General features: G+C 37.9%; 1 protein-coding gene across 1 annotated transcript; it reads left to right on the top strand.

Moving 5' to 3' along the window:
• The first annotated feature begins 90 nt into the window (after positions 1-90).
• zgc:86609 (ER membrane protein complex subunit 3-like) lies at positions 91-17667 on the top strand. Its single transcript, XM_028813331.2, has 8 exons — positions 91-583; positions 7746-7803; positions 9056-9149; positions 10520-10624; positions 11867-11948; positions 16175-16254; positions 16347-16429; positions 17069-17667. The coding sequence occupies exons 1-8, from the start codon at positions 429-431 to the stop codon at positions 17195-17197; spliced, it is 786 nt and encodes a 261-aa protein (XP_028669164.1). The 5' UTR covers positions 91-428; the 3' UTR covers positions 17198-17667.
• The last annotated feature ends 1243 nt before the right edge of the window (positions 17668-18910 follow it).

Genomic DNA, 18910 nt, shown 5'->3' with positions numbered 1-18910 from the left:
TGTAATAACTGTATTAGGTTTTCTGCCTGCATAACGTGATCTCTGCCCATTAGGTCCTCCCCCAACTCCCCCGTGTCCTGCATAGGAAGGTTAGGAATTGCTTTAGGTGGTTGACTATTTCGAAGCAAGATCTTAAGCAATATACTAACCGTTGACAGCTGTAGGTTTTTATAAGACATTAAGATACTAATTTAGTCATTATTTCCTAACTGCCCTATTTTTTAAACTGGTGTTTCTTTAACTCTTTGTCATTTACACATTTGAACTGAGGCAACTGTGTTACCACATGCCGACTGAGAGAGACGAGTGTCGTCCTGATTGGTTGTTGGTGTCGAGGAGAGGTGGAGTTGAATGCGGGTTGGGACGGCTGAAGGCTGCAGCTGTTAGCTCAGCGCGTGGACAGATCTTGGCGAGGATCGCACGACACGATGGCCGGGCCTGAGCTGCTTTTAGATTCCAGTATTCGCTTGTGGGTCGTGTTGCCCATTGTTTTCATCACGTTTTTCGTCGGAGTGATTCGCCATTATGTGACCCAATTGCTGCACTCAGAAAAGAAAGTGGAGTTGGAGCAGGTGTCTGACAGGTAACTCTTCTTAGCTTCTACGTTGAACATTTAAAATACTGTTGATCGTCTTCTAAATGTGCATATAATATGATCACAGTTGAAGTTTCTAATGATCTGTTTATTTTTACAGAGATCGTAGGTATAATAGTGTGTAACTTTTGCTGTGTGTATTTTTCTCTGGAAAACATGGGTTAATGTTCAGCTTGACTCGTTAATTGTCATGAATAAACCACGTTGTACTTGTCTTAACATTGAATGCTGGAAAAGGTGACCCTGCTAAGTAAGCGAGGTATTTTAAAGAAAAGCAACCTTTATACAGGGAATTCCAGAAGATGTTATCCTGAAGTTGATGTAGTGGAAACGTTTGATTATATTCTTCAAAACTCCTGGCCTTTTAGATACCGAAGTATATAAAGTCTATTTCTAAATGCCATCCAGTGTTTAATTTACTATAGCTGCATATTAGGCATCTTGAGTAGAATGGACTGGTGGCTGCGCCAGATATTTGTCTTTTAAACCAATGATATCCGTGTTAAAAAAAAAAAAAAAAAAAAAGTTTAAGTGCTTCAGTTTAGTTTTCAGTATCATATAGATTTTGTTTAGGGGGTGAGTCTGAAATTAGTTTATTTGCTTGGTTAAAGGCGATTGGGCTAAATTGTGAAACGTAACTCTTTTAATTCTTTAGATATCGTACTGTCTTGTTTTATATAGCTGTAACGTACTGTCTTAATGTTTACAAAAGTCTAACGAAGTCCCCATTACAAATGTAGCAAAATGTCTGGTAGCCTGAAAATCACCAAACAAATGAAAGAAAACATTTTTGAACTGTAATTTTGGGGAAAAAACATAAGGTGAACACAGGAGGCTGTTTCAGATCATATTACACATCAATTTAAAACTACAATTCTCGATTGATAAAAGTATTTAGATCTAAGTACACAGGTCTGCAAACTTGTTTTAATGGAGTGTAGTTATTTTTATTAGCATTCATGAGCATAGTAAAACTAAATAATTAGAATGTTTCAGTCATCTGATATGTTATATTTTCAATTAGTGTAATACTACATTAATGTTCTGCTTTTTGAAAATAAAATATTTAAAAAAATAGGTTTACATCATTTTTAAGTGCAAAACAAAGACATAATTAAATTGAACAAATTACATATGTACACAGTATTGTTCTAAATCAGTGTAACTTGAAAATATTTAAGTAGCATAATATTTTTAAACATGTGTAAAGAAAACTATACATATTCATTGAAGTACATATAACATCTCTAGTGTTTGTCATTTCTTAGTTTTTTTTTTTTATCCAGAACTTTGTTTGGTGGCTATCATTTGTACATTTTGCATCCCTATGAATCATTCATTATACTGACAGACATCCTAACAGCCTTGGTACCTTCTTTCCATGTCCTTGATATCCTGGTGGCATTTTTCATCCTGCTATTCACTCAACACTCCCCAAGATTTTCAGGAAAAAATAAAAAATGCAAATTCAAAAAATGAACTTTAACACTCACATTGCAATCCAATTCTTAAACTTAACTAATTTTTTTTCATATTTTCTTTATTTTTTGATTGTTTGTTACCCAAAACTTTTAGAAACGACTTTTTTGAATGATACCCAAGCCTCTTGTTCCAGGTTATTCATTCTAAATTCTATATCTGAAATTTTTCTATATCAAAAATGCCCTCTGTCAGTTTAACTTCAGACAAACCTGGAAATGTTTGGCACAAATGCATAAAACTGGCTCCGTCTTGTGATAGAGCTATGACAGACTATTTCATTAAGCAACAGCTTAATATGAATCTGCGTTAACAGCACTTTACCTGGATCCACCAAGCTAGGTCTGATGATGTTTTTTGGCACCAAGCTGTAGCTTTTTTTTTTCTAGCTGGGCATTACTTCTGTACCTAAAGTCAATTCTTGGCTCTACTGTCCCACTCACACAGGAAACGTGGGAATCGTGTGTGCCCTGACTGCTGACCCAGTGAGATACACAGAACTTTCAGGTCCCACATATGAACTAATGGTGCTCATTGTAGTTAACTTTCTCAAGAAGATTTCTAAAGTCCTGGTAGTTTTTTTCAAATGCACAGACTGAGCAATAGGTATTGAGGCATATTTATTACCATTATGAAAAAGTACTCCTTTTAGACTTCTTTTAGATGAGTCTATAAACAATTTCCATTCTTCTGTATTGTAATCTCTGCCAAGATTCTGGTGTAGTCCACTTACTGTACATCAGTGTAGTAAACCAATGATCCATCTTTCTTGGGCATACTAAATTCAAGCAAATCATCATTAAAATAAAATATTGATCTTTGTAGTGCCAAAACAATAAAAAAAAAAATCGACAGCCAAAAAATGTTTTTGTGAAAAAAAGTCATGTGATAAAGAAAATTGTTTTCATTTTTGATTACAGTTGCCAAAAATACATAAAAATTACACAAAATAATGAAAACAATTTTTTCAATGTATACTTGTGTTATGGGTAAAGAGATTAGAAGGAAGGCACTGATGGAGGAAAATGCAAAGATAATGAAGGAAGAAGGAGACAGAAAACAAAACTGATGTGTGCTATCATGGAAAATCATGGTAGTTCATCTGTAAAGTGTGCAGAGGGTGCAGACCTATAAATACCTGGGAGTGCAGCTGGGTGATAAATTGGACTGGACTGTCAATACTGATTCTCTGTGCAAGAGAGGACAGAGCCGGCTATACTTCCTTAGAAGACTGGCGTCCTTCAACATCTTCAATAAGATGCTGCAGATGTTCTATCAGACGGTTGTGGCGAGCGCCCTCTTCTATGCGGTGGTGTGCTGGGGAGGCAGCATTAAGAAGGACGCCTCACGCCTGGACAAACTGGTGAGGAAGGCAGGCTCTATTGTAGGCATGGAGCTGGACAGTTACATCCGTGGCAGAGCGACGGGCGCTTAGCAGGCTCCTATCAATTATGGAGAATCCACTGCATCCACTGAACAGTGTCCTCTCCAGACAGAGGAGCAGCTTCACCGACAGACTGCTGTCACTGTCCTGCTCCACTGACAGACTGAGGAGATCGTTCCTCCCCCAAACTATGCGACTCTTCAGTTCCACCCGGGGGGGTAAACGTTAACATTATTCAAAGTTATTGTCTGTTTTTACCTGCATTTTTATTACTCTTTAATATTGTTTTTTGTATCTGTATGCTGTTTCCCCTTGGGATTAATAAAGTATCTATCTATCTATCTATCTATCTATCTATCTATCTATCTATCTATCTAAAGGTTTCTAAACTTATTGTGGACTAGCTAATGAAAATTGAAATCATATTGTAATCCATATCACCTTTGTATATTTTGACATCTTTTTTTGTCCAGATTTTTGTATAAAGTATAAATGTTATTTATGTAGCTATCTGTATTTCTTGTTTGGCTTTAGCAGGAATAAAACCTGTTGTTATGGAGTACATTATTGTGTTAAATATCATAGTATACCTAATACAATAATAATTTTATTAATTTCCAGGATGGTTAAATGTAAGATGCTAGGAAGGTTTTTATTTTTTGCACAGGTGGCTACAATTATTAAAGGAGATTATATGTATTTTTCAAGTCATTTTTTTCTGTACAAGCATGCGATGTATGTATTTTTCCACACAAAATTGTGTTCTAAAATTAATTGCTTTCTATAAATTAAAAAATATCTTTCCCACACTGGCACTTCACATTGCAGTCTATGGGGCACGGAGGTAAAGCTTAAAAACTTACCAAATACAGTTATTTGAAAAAGTTTGGGAACCCCTCTCAGCCTGCATAATAATTTATTCTACTTTCAACAAAAAAGATAACAGTGGTATGTCTTTCGTTTCCTAGGAACATCTGAGTACTGGGGTGTTTTCCGAACAAAGATTTTTAGTGAAGCAGTACAGTCGACCCTTGATATACGACCGGCCTGACATGTGAACAACTTGCTTTATGACCAAAATTTTTGTTTTGAATTACGACCAACATTGCGGTCACGTGTATCCGCTTGTGTGATTGTAAACAAACAGCCGAGAGCGTTTGTAAGCGTCAGTCAGAGCCCAGACACGTGTTTGTGGACGTAATTTCGGTCAGTGCAGTGATTTATATAATTTATTCCGATAATTGCTAAGGAAGGAAGCGAAGGTAACAAAGGTAAAGAAGGCGATCACAATCGAAACGAAGAAGGAAATTGTGTGGAAATATTAGAGTGGCGTTCGTGTGAGCGATCTCGGTAATATGTACAGCATGTCGAAATCCACCATCTCGACAATTTTACAAAGATAAGATTTGTATAAGGAAACTCCTTCCAAACAATAACCACCTTCCATTTCATTCTCCTTCTCCTCCTTCCTTCCTGCAAGCCAAAGATGTCAACTTAAATGCTGAGTACAGTATGAAATTGTTGTTTCTGGTAGGCTAGGCACTTTTTATAACTTTTTGGTTAGTACATTAGAAAAATTATTGGTGTTTTTGGTAAATTATGCACATTATACAACCCTTTTCTATTAAAAAAAGTTGTGTTGCTGTGGGCGGTTCGGAACACATTAAGGGCGTTTCCATTATTTCTTATGGGAAAAATAGTCTTGACTTACAACCAACTTGAGTTACAACCAGCCCTCGCGAACGAATTGAGTTTGTAAGTCAAGGGTCCACTGTATTTAGCTATATGAAATTAAATCAAACGTAAAAAACTGGCTGTGCAAAAATTTGGGTACCCTTGTAATTTTGCTGATTTGAATGCATGTAACTGCTCAATAGTGATTACTTGCAACACTGAATTGGTTGGATTAGCTCGTTAAGCCTTGAACTTCATAGACAGATGTGTTCAATTATGAAAAAATGTATTGAAGGTGGTCAGTTGCAAGTTGTGCTTACCTTTGACTCTCCTCTGAAGAGAGACAGCATGGGATCCTCAAAGCAACTCTCAAAAGATCTGAAAACAAGCAACTCTCAAAAGATGTGAAAACAAAGATTGTTCAGTATCACAGTTTAGGGGAAGGCTACAAAAAGCTCTCTCAGAGGTTTAAACTGTCAGTTTCAACTGTAAGGGATGTAATCAGGAAATGGAAGGCCACAGACACAGTTGCTGTTAAACCCAGGTCTGGCAGGCCAAGAAAAATACAGGAGCGACATAAGCGCAGGATTGCGAGAATGGTTACAGACAACCCACAGATCACCTCCAAAGACCTGCAAGAACATCTTGCTGCAGATGGTGTATCTGTACATCGTTCTACAATTCAGCGCAATTTGCACAAAACATCTGTATGGCAGGGTGATGAGAAAGAAGCCCTTTCTGCACTCACACCACAAACCGAGTGCTTGTTGTATGCAAATGCTCCTTTACACAAGCCAGATTCATTTTGGAACAAAGTGCTTTGGACTGATGAGACAAAAATTGAGTTATTTGGTCATAACAAAAAGCACTTTAAATGGTGGAAGAAGAACATTCCAAGAAAAATACCTGCTACCTACTGTCATATGGTGGAGGTTCCATTATGCTGTGTGGCTAGTTCAGGGACTGTGGCCCTTGTTAAAGTCGATGGTCGGATGAATTCAACCCAATATCAACAAATTCTTCAGGATAATGTTCAAGCATCAGTCACAAAGTTGAAGTTAAGCAGGGGTTGGATATTCCAACAAGACAATGACCCAAAACACAGTTCGAAATCTACAAAGGCATTCATGCAGAGGGAGAAGTACAATATTCTGGAATGGCCGTCACAGTCCCCTGACTTGAATATCATCGAAAATCTATGGGATGATTTGAAGCAGTCTGTCCATGTTCGGCAGCCATCAAATTTAACTGAACTATAGAGATTTTGTGTGGAAGAATGGTCAAAAATACCTCCATCCAGAATCCAGACATTCCTCAAAGGCTATAGGAGGCGTCTAGAGGCTGTTATATTTGCAAAAGGAGGCTCAACTAAGTATTGATGTAATATCCCTGTTGAGGTGCCCAAATTTATGCACCTGTCTAATTTTGTTATGATGCATATTGCATATTTTCTGTTAATCCAATAAACTTAATGTCCCTGCTGAAATACTATTTTTTCCATAAGGCATGTCATATATTAAAAGGAAGTTGCTACTTTGAAAGCTCAGTCAATGATAAACAAAAATCCAAAGAATTAAGAGGGGTTCCCAAACTTTTTCATATGACTGTACATCCATTTTTCAAGCCAAGACAGTTATCAAGTATTGATCCACATCTTGTGATTACATACACATAGTAAAATAGTTTATACATGTCATTTTTGAACAAAAAAAACCCACCAAGATTAGGGCATTCAGCCATTTTAACAACAGTTAACTCCTGACAGACCTAATCATAGCAAACTTTTTGTGCAATGTGGTTGGTTTTGTTTTAATTTACTTCAGTATTTATGTCAGAATTCACACAAGTGAATAGAAAATGTATCCTTACCATGAGGAAAATAGAACCAGGAAAATGAGATAAATGAGTATTTCTAAATCCCTTTTGCTGTTGCAAACATGCATCAGAAACATGGAAAGTGTGGATCATTACTTGACATTTGTCTTGGCTTGAAAAGTGGAAGTAAACATTAGGTTTTTAAACTTTTCCTCTTTGCTTCATGCCCTCCATTGTAAAGTGCCAGAGTGGGCAATATATTTTTTTTAATTCATAGAAAGCACTTTAGTTTGGAGCACAATTTCATATGATAAATGCATATACAATATACCATGTTTGTGAAGATAAATACTTTATTAATCCCAAGGGGAAATTCACATACTCCAGCAGCAGCAGCATACTGATAAAGAAAATATGAAATTAAATAGTGATAACAATGCAGGTATACAGACAGACAATAACTTTGTATACTGTTAATGTTTACCCCCCCCCCCCCCCAGGTGGAATTGAAGAGTCGCATAGTGTGGGGGAGGAACGATCTCCTCAGTCTGAAGAAATAACTTGAAAAATACCGAACTTATCCTTTAATGGTTCAGTTATTGCTTTTTCTTTATTTTTACTGTTTTCATAAGACTCACAAGTTATCTTTCTGCATTTTTATATTATATCTTTATATAAGTGGTGAAAGGTTTTATAATTGGTTTCTTTAAGCCTTTATCTGTAGTTGAAACTTTAATTTTCATTGAAGGCTAATTATGACTTTCACTGTTTTTTTTTTTTTCCTGTTCCTTCTGGTAGCCAAGTATTAATTCGAAGCCGGATTTTGCGAGAGAATGGAAAATACATTCCCAAACAGGCAAGTGTAGCTCAATTAGTATAAATCAAACTATTATTTATTTTATTCATACAGTGAAAAAACAGTATGTATTAAAAATTTCCATTACTGCATAATGAATGCACTTGACTTGTGATTGTGTCATAGTTAGCACTACTTATAGCCCCATACATGAGAGGAAATCATGAAGTGCATGTAATTTTGTTGTTAATTTCCACCATGCCTGCTTATGTGTTGGTATTATTCATCGTATAGCACAAACACATCAAGAAGAAAATTACTGCTTCTGGTGGGGTGGGGGCTGGGTGACACTAAACAACATTAATTATTGCACTGATATTGTTAACTCACACCAACTAAGGTGGCTAGGAAACCCTGCAATGATCTGTTTTGATTCAGAGCCATGAAATGGGCTAATGTCTAGTCCAGGGCTTGTTCCTTCCTTGCACCCAATGCTGCTGATTTGAGCTTTGATTACACAGGTATGAGAATGTAATTTGGCATTATAATATATGTAATATATTGAATATATGTTTCTATAAAGTGAACATACAAAATAATGGAAAAAAAACTTTTAAAAACTTTAAAATTAAAAACGTTTTTGGTAAATGATAAAACAAAAAACTGCAATTAGGAATGTTTTTTGTGGGACAGTTGCAGAGTTTTGTGCCATTCTCTTATGGCGCCAAGAGATCCTGCGTGGTCACTGTCTGTATGATGTTTATCTGGGTTCAGATTTTACTCCCAGATTCCAAGAACCATAGACACATGGCATAGGTTGTTGAGTAGTCTGGTGGACAGTACGACTGTAGGAACCTTCAAAGCTAAACTTGATCTTATTCTGGAAGAGTTAAGGAGACAGGATAGAGAAGCTTTGTAGGGCTGAATGGCCTGTTCTTGTCTAGATTGTAGTAATGTTCTAAAAATTCCAGAGATGTGCACATTAGCTGATTGACAACTCTGAACTGTCATAGTTTGATAAGAGTACAGTATATGCCCTGTCTAAGAACAGTTACTACCCCGAGTCAAATGCCCTCAAGACTTTGGTTGGCCATGATTATAAAATAAATGTAATGAAGATTAATTTTGTACTTTAACCATGTTATAGATCTTCAGTAGCTGCTTTTGCCAGTTGGAAAGAAAAATTTTTGAAATCATAATAAGAAGGCATGGCCCAATTTTTCTTTACATATTTTGTATATAGTGGCCCATGTTTTTGAATTCTTATGTTCATGTTTTCTCAAGTGGTATGTTACTGTGGTTTCTCTTTCAGTCATTTGCCATGCGAAAACACTACTTCAATGATCCAGAAACAGGATTTTTTAAGAAAACCAAGAGAAAGGTTGTTCCGAAAAATCCAATGACAGGTATAAAGAAAAACAGAACTCTACTCTGTCTGTATTTAAAACTAGTATTTTTTCTTGAAGAATTATGTAACCAACTGTTAAAAGAACTATAAAACAAAAAGTATATGCTGATGTTGGCAATCCTTAGAAAATAAGGAACAAGATAGTCTTTTTGCCTGAAACTTGTTAGTTGCCAGTTATGGAGTAATAAAATGATGTTCTTTTAACCTGTTTGTTTTAGTATTTTTGTATTTTGTTTGTCGACTGATTTATTATTGATATTTTTTGATTTTATTGTACAGCACATTGGTTTACACTTATGGTGTTTTAAAATTGTGCTTTATAAATAAATTTTGATTTTTTTTTTTTTTTTTGACGTGTATCAGTGGAGGTTTTTGTTTGTAGATACTACTGACATTTTCTGAGTTAATCAGAGGCTAGAATCCATCTATCCATTATCCAACCCGCTATATCCTAACTACAGGGTCATGGGGGTCTGCTGGAGCCAATCCCAGCCAACACAGGGCGCAAGGCAGGAAACAAACCCTGGGCATGAAACAAATTTTTATAGGCTATATTGTCTAATTTTTTTAAATGCTTTAATACCTATTTTCAATTTTTGAGTGACCGGGGGCTCGCTTCACTCGCCAACCCCCCCGGCCTGCGCTACGTGCCAGCCATTTTGCGTCTCTGCCGCTCGGGTATGTGGATTTCACCATACAACAAATCTTTTAATTCTCGCAGATACACCTCTTCATTGGGAAGAAACACAATTTTTCCCTGATGGCCACACGAATTAGACAATCTACAAGTCTCCGACTTAGTTTTTAAATTCAAATAATATATTCGATCTTTTTGCGGTTCCATTATTTCACCAAGTAATTTCCGTTTGTTTGCGCTAATGCAATCTTTACTATCATTTTTTTGAGACTTTTGAATTTTCGTACTTTCATTATCTCTAGCTTGCTCTGCTTGTGTACCGCATCAACATTTCTGAATTCTTTACGACGTTCTACTTTGTCATCTACTCTTTGTCTTTTATTTCCAGCCCCAGGCGTGGTTAAATCTCTTGGCACAAAGTTTCGTCTCGGAGTACATGAAAGTATCTCTCTTGGAAAAGTCACATCTCATCCCAGGATTTTTTTTTATTATAATAGAGATATTGTTAAATGGTTTAGTATAAAGAGAGATTTTTTAAGACGTTTCTGCTATGTAAACTAGAATGTTATTTTGTACAACAGTACTATTGCTCAACAAATTTTAATAAACCGTGGAATATTATTGTTTGAAAGAGATGAACAGCAAATTAAATTCATGGCAATGTCTAATGACATCAAGATATCAAAATGTTCTTCTTCTTCATCTTTTTTTTTTTGTTTTGTTTTTTGTAGATCCTAGCATGCTTACAGATATGATGAAGGGAAACTTGACCAATGTTCTTCCCATGATTCTAATTGGTGGATGGATTAATTGGGCTTTCTCTGGATTTCTTACAAGTAAGTACATTTTATTTGAAACTAATATTAATTGTAAAGATTTTTAGATATTTTACATTTTCCTAGGGTTTGTCAACAATGGTTTATTTATTTGTGGGCATGACACATTTGCCCTGATAGACAAAATTGAAACACTGGGGGAAGTTGATGTATCTTGCAGACACCCTTCTTTGCTGATGCCATTGCCTGATTCCCAGGTAAATTAATGGTAGGCCTGGTTATAAAGTAGTGTACATGGTTTTTAAAAGACCTTTAATGCAAAAATAAAAGTCTGAAAGTTCTTCAGATTTGTTATACAAAACAGATGAGCATTCCATTTGAACAGATCTTTTTATATTATACATGTAGTCACCCAGGAATACTTTAACTTAAGACAAATTTAATACTAATATATTCATAATAAGGAAAAGAGTTTATAAATAAGCACCCATGATTCTGTTTAGAGAATTCATGTGGAAATAGTATTTAGGTGCAGTTAGAACTCTCTTCACTGATTATATTTTTTTAATTTGCCTTTTTACTTTTATTAAATACTTTATTAATTATTTTTTGTTCTTTGATGCACACATCTAAATAGCAGTAAAATTCCATAAATTTTATTTTCCTGTTGCTTCAAAGTATTACATCCTTTTTTTTTTTTTAAATCCTCTTAAGTAAAGGTATCATGCTGAATAAAGAATAATAATAAAAATAGTAATTAATAATAAAAATAGTAATTGGTAGTATATGAACCTACATTCTATCCTGGTATTCATAGGTCACTATTCTGTCTCTTGTTTGAGCTATAAACTTCAAACCATGTCAAAAGGAAATATGAACAATGCTTGAGTGTCAGTGTGTGGGAATTGTGTGTGTGTGTCTGTATAACATTGTACATAAACTATATTTAATAAAAGTTTCTACTATTCAAAGTAGAGAGAGGTGACATTGTGAATAATCCAAACTTCTGTCTCAGCAGTGTTAATAGTTAAGTGCCCAAACTTTTGCATGTTGCTGCTTTCATTTTTTCACTGTACAATTGTACAAAACATAAACAAAGTATGCTAATCTTGCATAAAATGCTGAAAAGAAATGTGTCATCTTTAACTTTATTCCATTCTGGTGTTCAGTTCATCTTCTGCTCACTTATTATAGTAACAGACATTTTAAGCAAGGCGCATGGCACTGTATGTTATTATCCTGGAGACATACCTTGTATAATTATTTGAATAACTGTAATTACTATACTTCTCTCATTTTTAGCAAAGGTCCCATTCCCACTGACACTACGCTTTAAGCCAATGCTGCAACGAGGAATTGAGCTTCTGTCCCTTGACGCTTCTTGGTATGCAACTTTAAGTTATGTTACAATTCTGTTTTGAAAGATGATAGACTGGCTGATAGGGACCAAAAACAAATGCTATTTGTTCTTGCCATCTGTCTGTCCAGGGTAAATTCAATTAAAGTACATTACTGAATTTAGAAGAAACATCAGTACTGTGTAGATGAGCATCATGTTTTTTTACTTTGAATTTTATACCATTTATGTTTACATAGATCATCTGTAATTTTTAAATACTTTTTCATCACTCCTTGGCTGCACTAAGTAGTGTGGCATCTGGAGTTTGCATTTAGGAGAGGATGCAGCTGCAGTGACAATGCTGCAAACTTTATACACTACAAGGGGGCTCTGCCCCCTGCTCGCTTTGTGTGGCGCAGGTGCGTAGTCTCTCCCATTTCACTCTGGGGGGGGGGGTTGCGAGGGGGCTTTGTGTGGCACTTGCGCACTATGTCTTTTGCGTCCACGGGCAGGTCCCTGCGTCCATATCCGGTTTACCATTCTCGTCTAGTAATATGGATCAGTATATCTGATATTCTGTTCAGTCACACGCATTAAAGTGAGTAGATGGGATATTGCAACTTTTACAGTGGTTAGGGGCATACACAGGCCATCCTGAAACTGAGGTGTAAAATGCAAGTCTTCTGCACCATACACGATAGAACCATATGTTTGTAGTGCACTTCTCTTAATACCTTCAGTTAAGTTTCACAAAGTGAAGTGAAATGATCCATATACAGTAGTCTATCCGTCCATCTGTGAAGTGAATCTGTTTAATCTGACTCTCGAGTTGTAGGGAGCTAGAATTTGTCATGGCAGTGTGGAGCACAAAAAGGGACAGACCATGGACAAGACGCACTTGCTTATCTTGGATAAATTTGACATATGTCCATTTGGGATGTGGGTTAGAAACCAGAGCATATGGCAAGTTGTTTTAAGATTTGATGCCTTTCTTTCAATAATCATAATTACATTATCCATCCATTATCCAACCTGCTATATCCTAATACAGGGTCATGGGGGTCTGCTGGAGCCAATCCCAGCCAGCACAGGGCACAAGGCGGGAACAAACCCCAGGCAGGACACACACACACACACTCACCAAGCACACACTAGGGACAATTTAGGATCGCCAATGCACCTAACCTGCATGTCTTTGGACTGTGGGAGGAAATCGGAGCACCCGGAGGAAACCCACGCTGACACGGGGAGAACATGCAAACTCCACGCAGGGAGGACCCGGGAAGTGAACCCGGGTCTCCTTACTGTGAGGCAGCAGCGCTACCCACTGCGCCACCGTGCCGCCCAGTAATTACATTATAAGTTATAATCACATTTTACATACCGTATATACTCATGTACAAGTCGGGTCTTGAAACCTGAAAAATCAGTCATAAAATCAGACCGGACTTATACGCCTGTTCAAAAATGCAACACTTAAATTTTTTTTTTTTTTTTTTTTTAAACATCTTCTTGCCTCCTCCAATTCAAGTTGGACGGTTGGGAGACAAAGTCAGAGAGGCGAGATTGCGTTGGTTTGGACATCTGCAGAGGAGAGATGCTGAGTATATTGGGAGAAGGATGTTAAGGATAGAGCTGGCAGGGAAGAGGAAAAGAGGAAGGCCTAAGAGAAGGTTTATGGATGTGGTGAGAGAGGACATGCAGGGGATAGTTGTAACAGAACAAGATGCAGAGGACAGAAAGATATGGAAGAAGATGATCTGCTGTGGCAACCCCTAACGGGAGCAGCCGAAAGAAGAAGAAAAAGATCCTCGTCCAATCTCACATCAGTTTCTCAGACAGATCGAATTTTGTTGCACCAGCGCAGTTACCAATTTCTTTCACTACTTCAATGTTGTTTAATTTAAAATCAGCTTCATATTTTCTTCTGATCGAACGCTCCATGGTAGATAAGGGATGCTCTTCTGATTAAGGTGTATGAGGGTGTGAGATACAAAAAACACAAATCAGTGAAAACGTTGCTTCGGAATAGTGCGGGTATTACCGTGTGCTGACATAGGCACAATAGAGAGAGGTTAGGAGCACACGCTGATAAAGCGCATTGCCGCACCCACATAGAAAAAAGGCAGTGTGCTCCGTGGTTACCCTCTCATATTAGCATATCATAATCTCTTGGACCAATAGCGTGAGTTTTCCACATTCGACTTATACGACGGACACTATAAAATACCAGAAATTATACGGTAAAATCAAGTCCTGACTTATCCGCAGGAGAACTTATCTGCGAGTATAAATGGGATCTGAAGTAAAATTTTGATTAATCCATCCATCCATTTTCCAACCCGCTGAATCCGAACACAGGGTCACGGGGGTCTGCTGGAGCCAGTCCCAGCCAACACAGGGCACAAGGCAGGAACCAATCCTGGGCAGGGTGCCAACCCACTGCAGGACACACACAAACACACCCACACACCCAGCACACACTAGGGCCAATTTAGAATCGCCAATCCACCTAACCTGCATGTCTTTGGACTGTGGGAGGAAACCCACGCAGACACGGGGAGAACATGCAAACTCCACGCAGGGAGGACCTGGGAAGTGAACCCGGGTCTCCTAACTGCGAGGCAGCAGCGCTACCACTGCACCACCGTGCCGCCCATTTTGATTAATCACATTTCAAATTTGAGATATACAAAATATCATTCCAACAGAGGTCTCCTGTGACCTTGAATTGGATTAGAAAATACTTGATGTGGTTTTAGAAGGTTATGAAATGTTTTTTCAACTAGTCAAACAAACTCTGAACTGGTCATTGGAAATCCCATCTTGACTTAACAAAACTGACTTTCCACATTGAAACAGTCAAAAAGAAATATCTATAATTACTATTTAACTTGTCAACACTTTTAAATTAGGAATAGCAGTGATTACTTTGTTACTAGTTAAAAATACATTTAAAATGTATTTTTAAACTGATCTTATTTTAAAGAGATCTGCAATTCAAGTATTCACTGGTCAAAATGTATCATGCAGGAATGAAGCCTCGTGTTCTCAGTAACTCTGGACAGGCTGCCATCTCATTTCAGAGCATCGCTTTACTATACAGTATAACAAAATGCTAAGGTCTCTGTGTCCAGGTCCGTAGAGCAATCTCATTGGTCCGTTTGGATTTAGTGACGCGACGAAAGAGGAAGTGCTTACTGTGTGATGCATGAGGAGGAGCAAAAGCACACGCCAACAGAGTTGCCTTCAATGATGGAAAGTATAAAACCGGACAGGAGGTGAGAAAGGGGCCTCGAAAATAGTGAGACTCTCAGAAAACGGCTTTATGGTAACACACTCAAAAGAAGGGAGCGCTGGTGAAGAGAGGTTCAGACACATACACAAGTACAGAGGAAAGGCGCTGAAGGCACACGTAGAGAAAGAAACGGCAAATATTTTTAAATGATTTCATTACCTGTCTTCTGGTATAAACATAGACACCCACACGTGCGCAGGATCCAGTTAACCTAACCTGCATGTCCTTGGGGAGGTGGAAGGAAAACACTTGCAGACTACACACCGACAACAACTAGGAGGATCTGAGCCCAGGATGGCGGGTTCATGAGACAGCAGTGCTGCTGGGGCACCGAAATGGAATCGCTTATGTATCTAAATGAAACATCAGTCTAAGTCAAGCAGGAAAAGTTTGTGCATTTTCACTAGTCAACATGGAATTATATATATTTTCAATTGTAGAATTTTGCCTTATCAAAATTATGGAAGTAAATCGCACAAATAAGAATAACATGAGACAGTAAATGTTAAAACTGCTAGCCAGTAGTTAAACCCATGTGGTCCTGGGGAAAATGGTCACACCACAGAGTGACCAGCCAGAGTCCAGTCCTAACCTGGAGCTGTGAAGAGCGTAATGTCCATGTGCCACGTCTCCCTCTTCTGCTGCTGATGCATGCTGGTCTCTGCAGGATGCTGGTATCGCATTTTCATCTTGTCTAGTCTGCTAGCCCGACTCAGTGACTCCATAGCTGTCCAAACACCCTTTTAAAATGCCGCCTTTAATTATTTGTAGTTTCGGGAGGTTACAAAATATGGAAACTGCCTTACAGTGGGATTATTCCCCACTGAGCATATGTGTGAGGAATCCAGACTTGGTGGTGCAGTCGATTGATCGTCGTTGTCACTTAGGGACTTGAATTGTAGACTTGCTGTTGGTGAGTGCATTATGGTAACCAAAGTGCAATTGATGAGTTTCTTTTCTGGACTTTCTGCAGGGTAAGTTCAGCTTCCTGGTATTTCCTGAATGTGTTTGGTTTGCGGAGTATGTACAACTTAATTTTGGGACAGGATAATGGTAAGAAAATATATGTAGCATTTTTTCTTTAAAAAACTTGTTCTACAACAGAGAATTTTGGGGAGACAAGTCTTGTTGTTCTCTTCTTCAAGCTGCAGATCAGTCGCGGATCATGCAGGACCAAATGACTGGTGCAGCTATGGCGATGCCTCCAGATCCCAACAAAGCCTTCAAGGTAAGCCTTGTGCCTCACAAATTATATGACTTCTGATATTTATTCTGATGAATTATTTTCTGCTTCGCTCACATAATCTGTTTAGTTGTGCTAACCTTGGCTAACCGTGTCAAAGTTCGACAGTAATTCTCTGTTCATGTATTGCATGTTTAGAAATATTTTTATCCTAATCAAAGGCTGGGGCTTGCTAAAGACTAAAGTGTTGTCTCTGATTGTATGGAATATGAAAGAGAAGAAGAGATGACAGCCTTTGGGGCAGAAGCAAACGAAAAAGAGAAGGCAAACTAAAATCAAATACTTGAATGTTTTTTATTAGAGCAGCTGTGGTCCCAACTGTGAAACATCAAGCATGATCGCTAAAGAGTTGTACAAATAATAAGAGGATTGACATCTATACTGTATATAAAATGAATACCAAGTCTTATGTCTACAAAAAGTACAAAGTACCACGCAGGTGACATTCTCGTGTGATTTGCTATGAATCTGAAGCTTTTTGCAGATGTACCGATGGACCCTGCTGTTCAAGAATAAGGCGAGGGTCTGTGAAAATCCCAGTCTTACATTATGTGCTTAGTTCAATTTACTGGTTTCTTGTGGCCTTTTCTTGCAGACTTGAATATATTGTGTTCCTTTCTGCAGGCTGAGTGGGAAGCCCTGGAAATTGTGGATCATCAGTGGGCACTGGAGAACATTGAAGATGAGCTTATTGCTCGGGATCTGAATTTTGAAGGCATTTTTGACAAGGAACCGAAAAGGTCCATGTTTTGAAGTCCCAGTTAATAAGATCAGTCCTACCAGAGACCTTCTGCCAGTCTCGACTCACACTACAGATAGCAGACAAGAGAACAGTCTTTTAACATTTTTTGAAATTAATAGGTGCCAAACATTTAAGGTATTCTTACAAAAAAAAAAAAACAATTTTGGCATGTGGCTCTTGTGGGAGTATTACAAGGATGAAATTTGAAGTATTAGGACCACAACAACCTTTGTTTTGAATGCCATGGAGACATGCAATGCCTACCTTCATCAAGAACAGGCAGAGACCCGTCATGCAGAATAAAATGGTCTGGTCAGCGTTTGAGGGGCGTGCAGCCTTCCTTACTGATGTGGCCTGCATTAAAGATACTGGTTTAAAAAATTTTTTTTTTGGCTGTGTTCCTAAACACACATGTGGTGTGGCTCCTGGAGGTTACTACTGTATGTATTGACAAATAAAAAGTATTTATTGAGTTACGGTATCACTGACTTGCTGTCTTTTTTTTTTTTTTTTTGCTTTACCAACATGTAAGTTACTTTATGGGGAAAAAATAGAAAAAAATAGACCTCTGAGTGAAACTCCATTGGGAAAATCAGCGCAATGCTGTCTGTCCTTTCTGTATATCCCTGAGCTATCCTCCTTATTCTACAGTACAGTGGTTCTGCTGCTTGTATGTGTGGACGTGTGTTCACCATACTGTACACTTGGCTCCTGTGGTCCACATTCCATTCGCTCTTTGTATTCATATTTGAAAAACAGACTGGTTGATTGTACCCCAAAGCTGAGAACTGTAAGACCAAATTCACAAAATCTAGGATCTTGTGTAGCTTACTTTGTGAAGATCATAAATGATTCGGAGAACGGTCTAGACAGAGATGATAGGACTAATGATGTACTTTCATCGACAATTAAAATTCAATGAAGGCCAAATATACTGCACTGTGCAAAAGTCTCCAGCACTTTAAGAGTTATATTTGTCTTACACTAATCTAACATGCAACTGTCTATTTTAAAGTTCCAAGCATACCTTTTGCAAAATGTCAGAAGTAAAATGGTAACTGACCACTTTCTACTTAAACTTAAGATCTTTGTAGGCAAGTGTTGGATTAAACAGAGAGAGGTGCTAATGATCAGTGACACTGAAACAGCGATGTGGACAGTAAAACTGGGAAAGGACCACGAACAGTATAATGTTAAGGTTGAGATAGAGGTGACTACTTAGCCTGCACATCAGACACCATGTCAAAAGTGAGTATAATGACAAGACAAAAGATGGGCGTTTCAAGATGTGCTGTCCAAGCACAAACAAATGGGCAACCCGAGGACTGGACATGGCAGACACTTCTGGGATTGCCTTCAGAAACTGCATGCAAATGTACCGAAGAGAAATGCTGCTGCTGTTAAGGCAAAAGGTGGTCCCCCCCCCCCCCCCCACACATATTTATTTCACTTAAGTTTTGATCAGTTTGCAGCTCTTTTGAGGATTTCTATCCATGGCATTGTTTAAAAGCATTCCCACAGGTTACCAAGTAGTATGGGAGAACATAGAACCGCAGGGACCTTCAAAACGTGACAATGTTATTTTTGGAGGAATTAATTGGACAGGACTGGTGAGTTTTGTCGATTTTCCAAGACTTTGGCACAACATGCGATGGTAAAGCTCCTCCTTGGACCTGTGTTGTCATGAGCCTGGTTTCTTGTAGATTCACCTTTGACCAAAAGGT

Source organism: Erpetoichthys calabaricus, chromosome 11 (assembly GCF_900747795.2).
Source record: "Erpetoichthys calabaricus chromosome 11, fErpCal1.3, whole genome shotgun sequence".
Classification (NCBI taxonomy): Eukaryota; Metazoa; Chordata; class Cladistia; order Polypteriformes; family Polypteridae; genus Erpetoichthys; species Erpetoichthys calabaricus.
Note: the sequence above shows the minus strand (reverse complement) of the source record. Positions and strands in the feature narration are given on the sequence as shown.

Excerpts from the sequence above, each read along its gene's own strand:
- zgc:86609 (XM_028813331.2), top strand. The coding sequence starts at position 429 with ATGGCCGGGCCTGAGCTGCTTTTAGATTCCAGTATTCGCTTGTGGGTC. Across the intron at positions 7,804-9,055 it reads GAAAATACATTCCCAAACAG|TCATTTGCCATGCGAAAACA; the intron begins GCAAGTGTAGCT and ends TTTCTCTTTCAG. Across the intron at positions 9,150-10,519 it reads TCCGAAAAATCCAATGACAG|ATCCTAGCATGCTTACAGAT; the intron begins GTATAAAGAAAA and ends TGTTTTTTGTAG.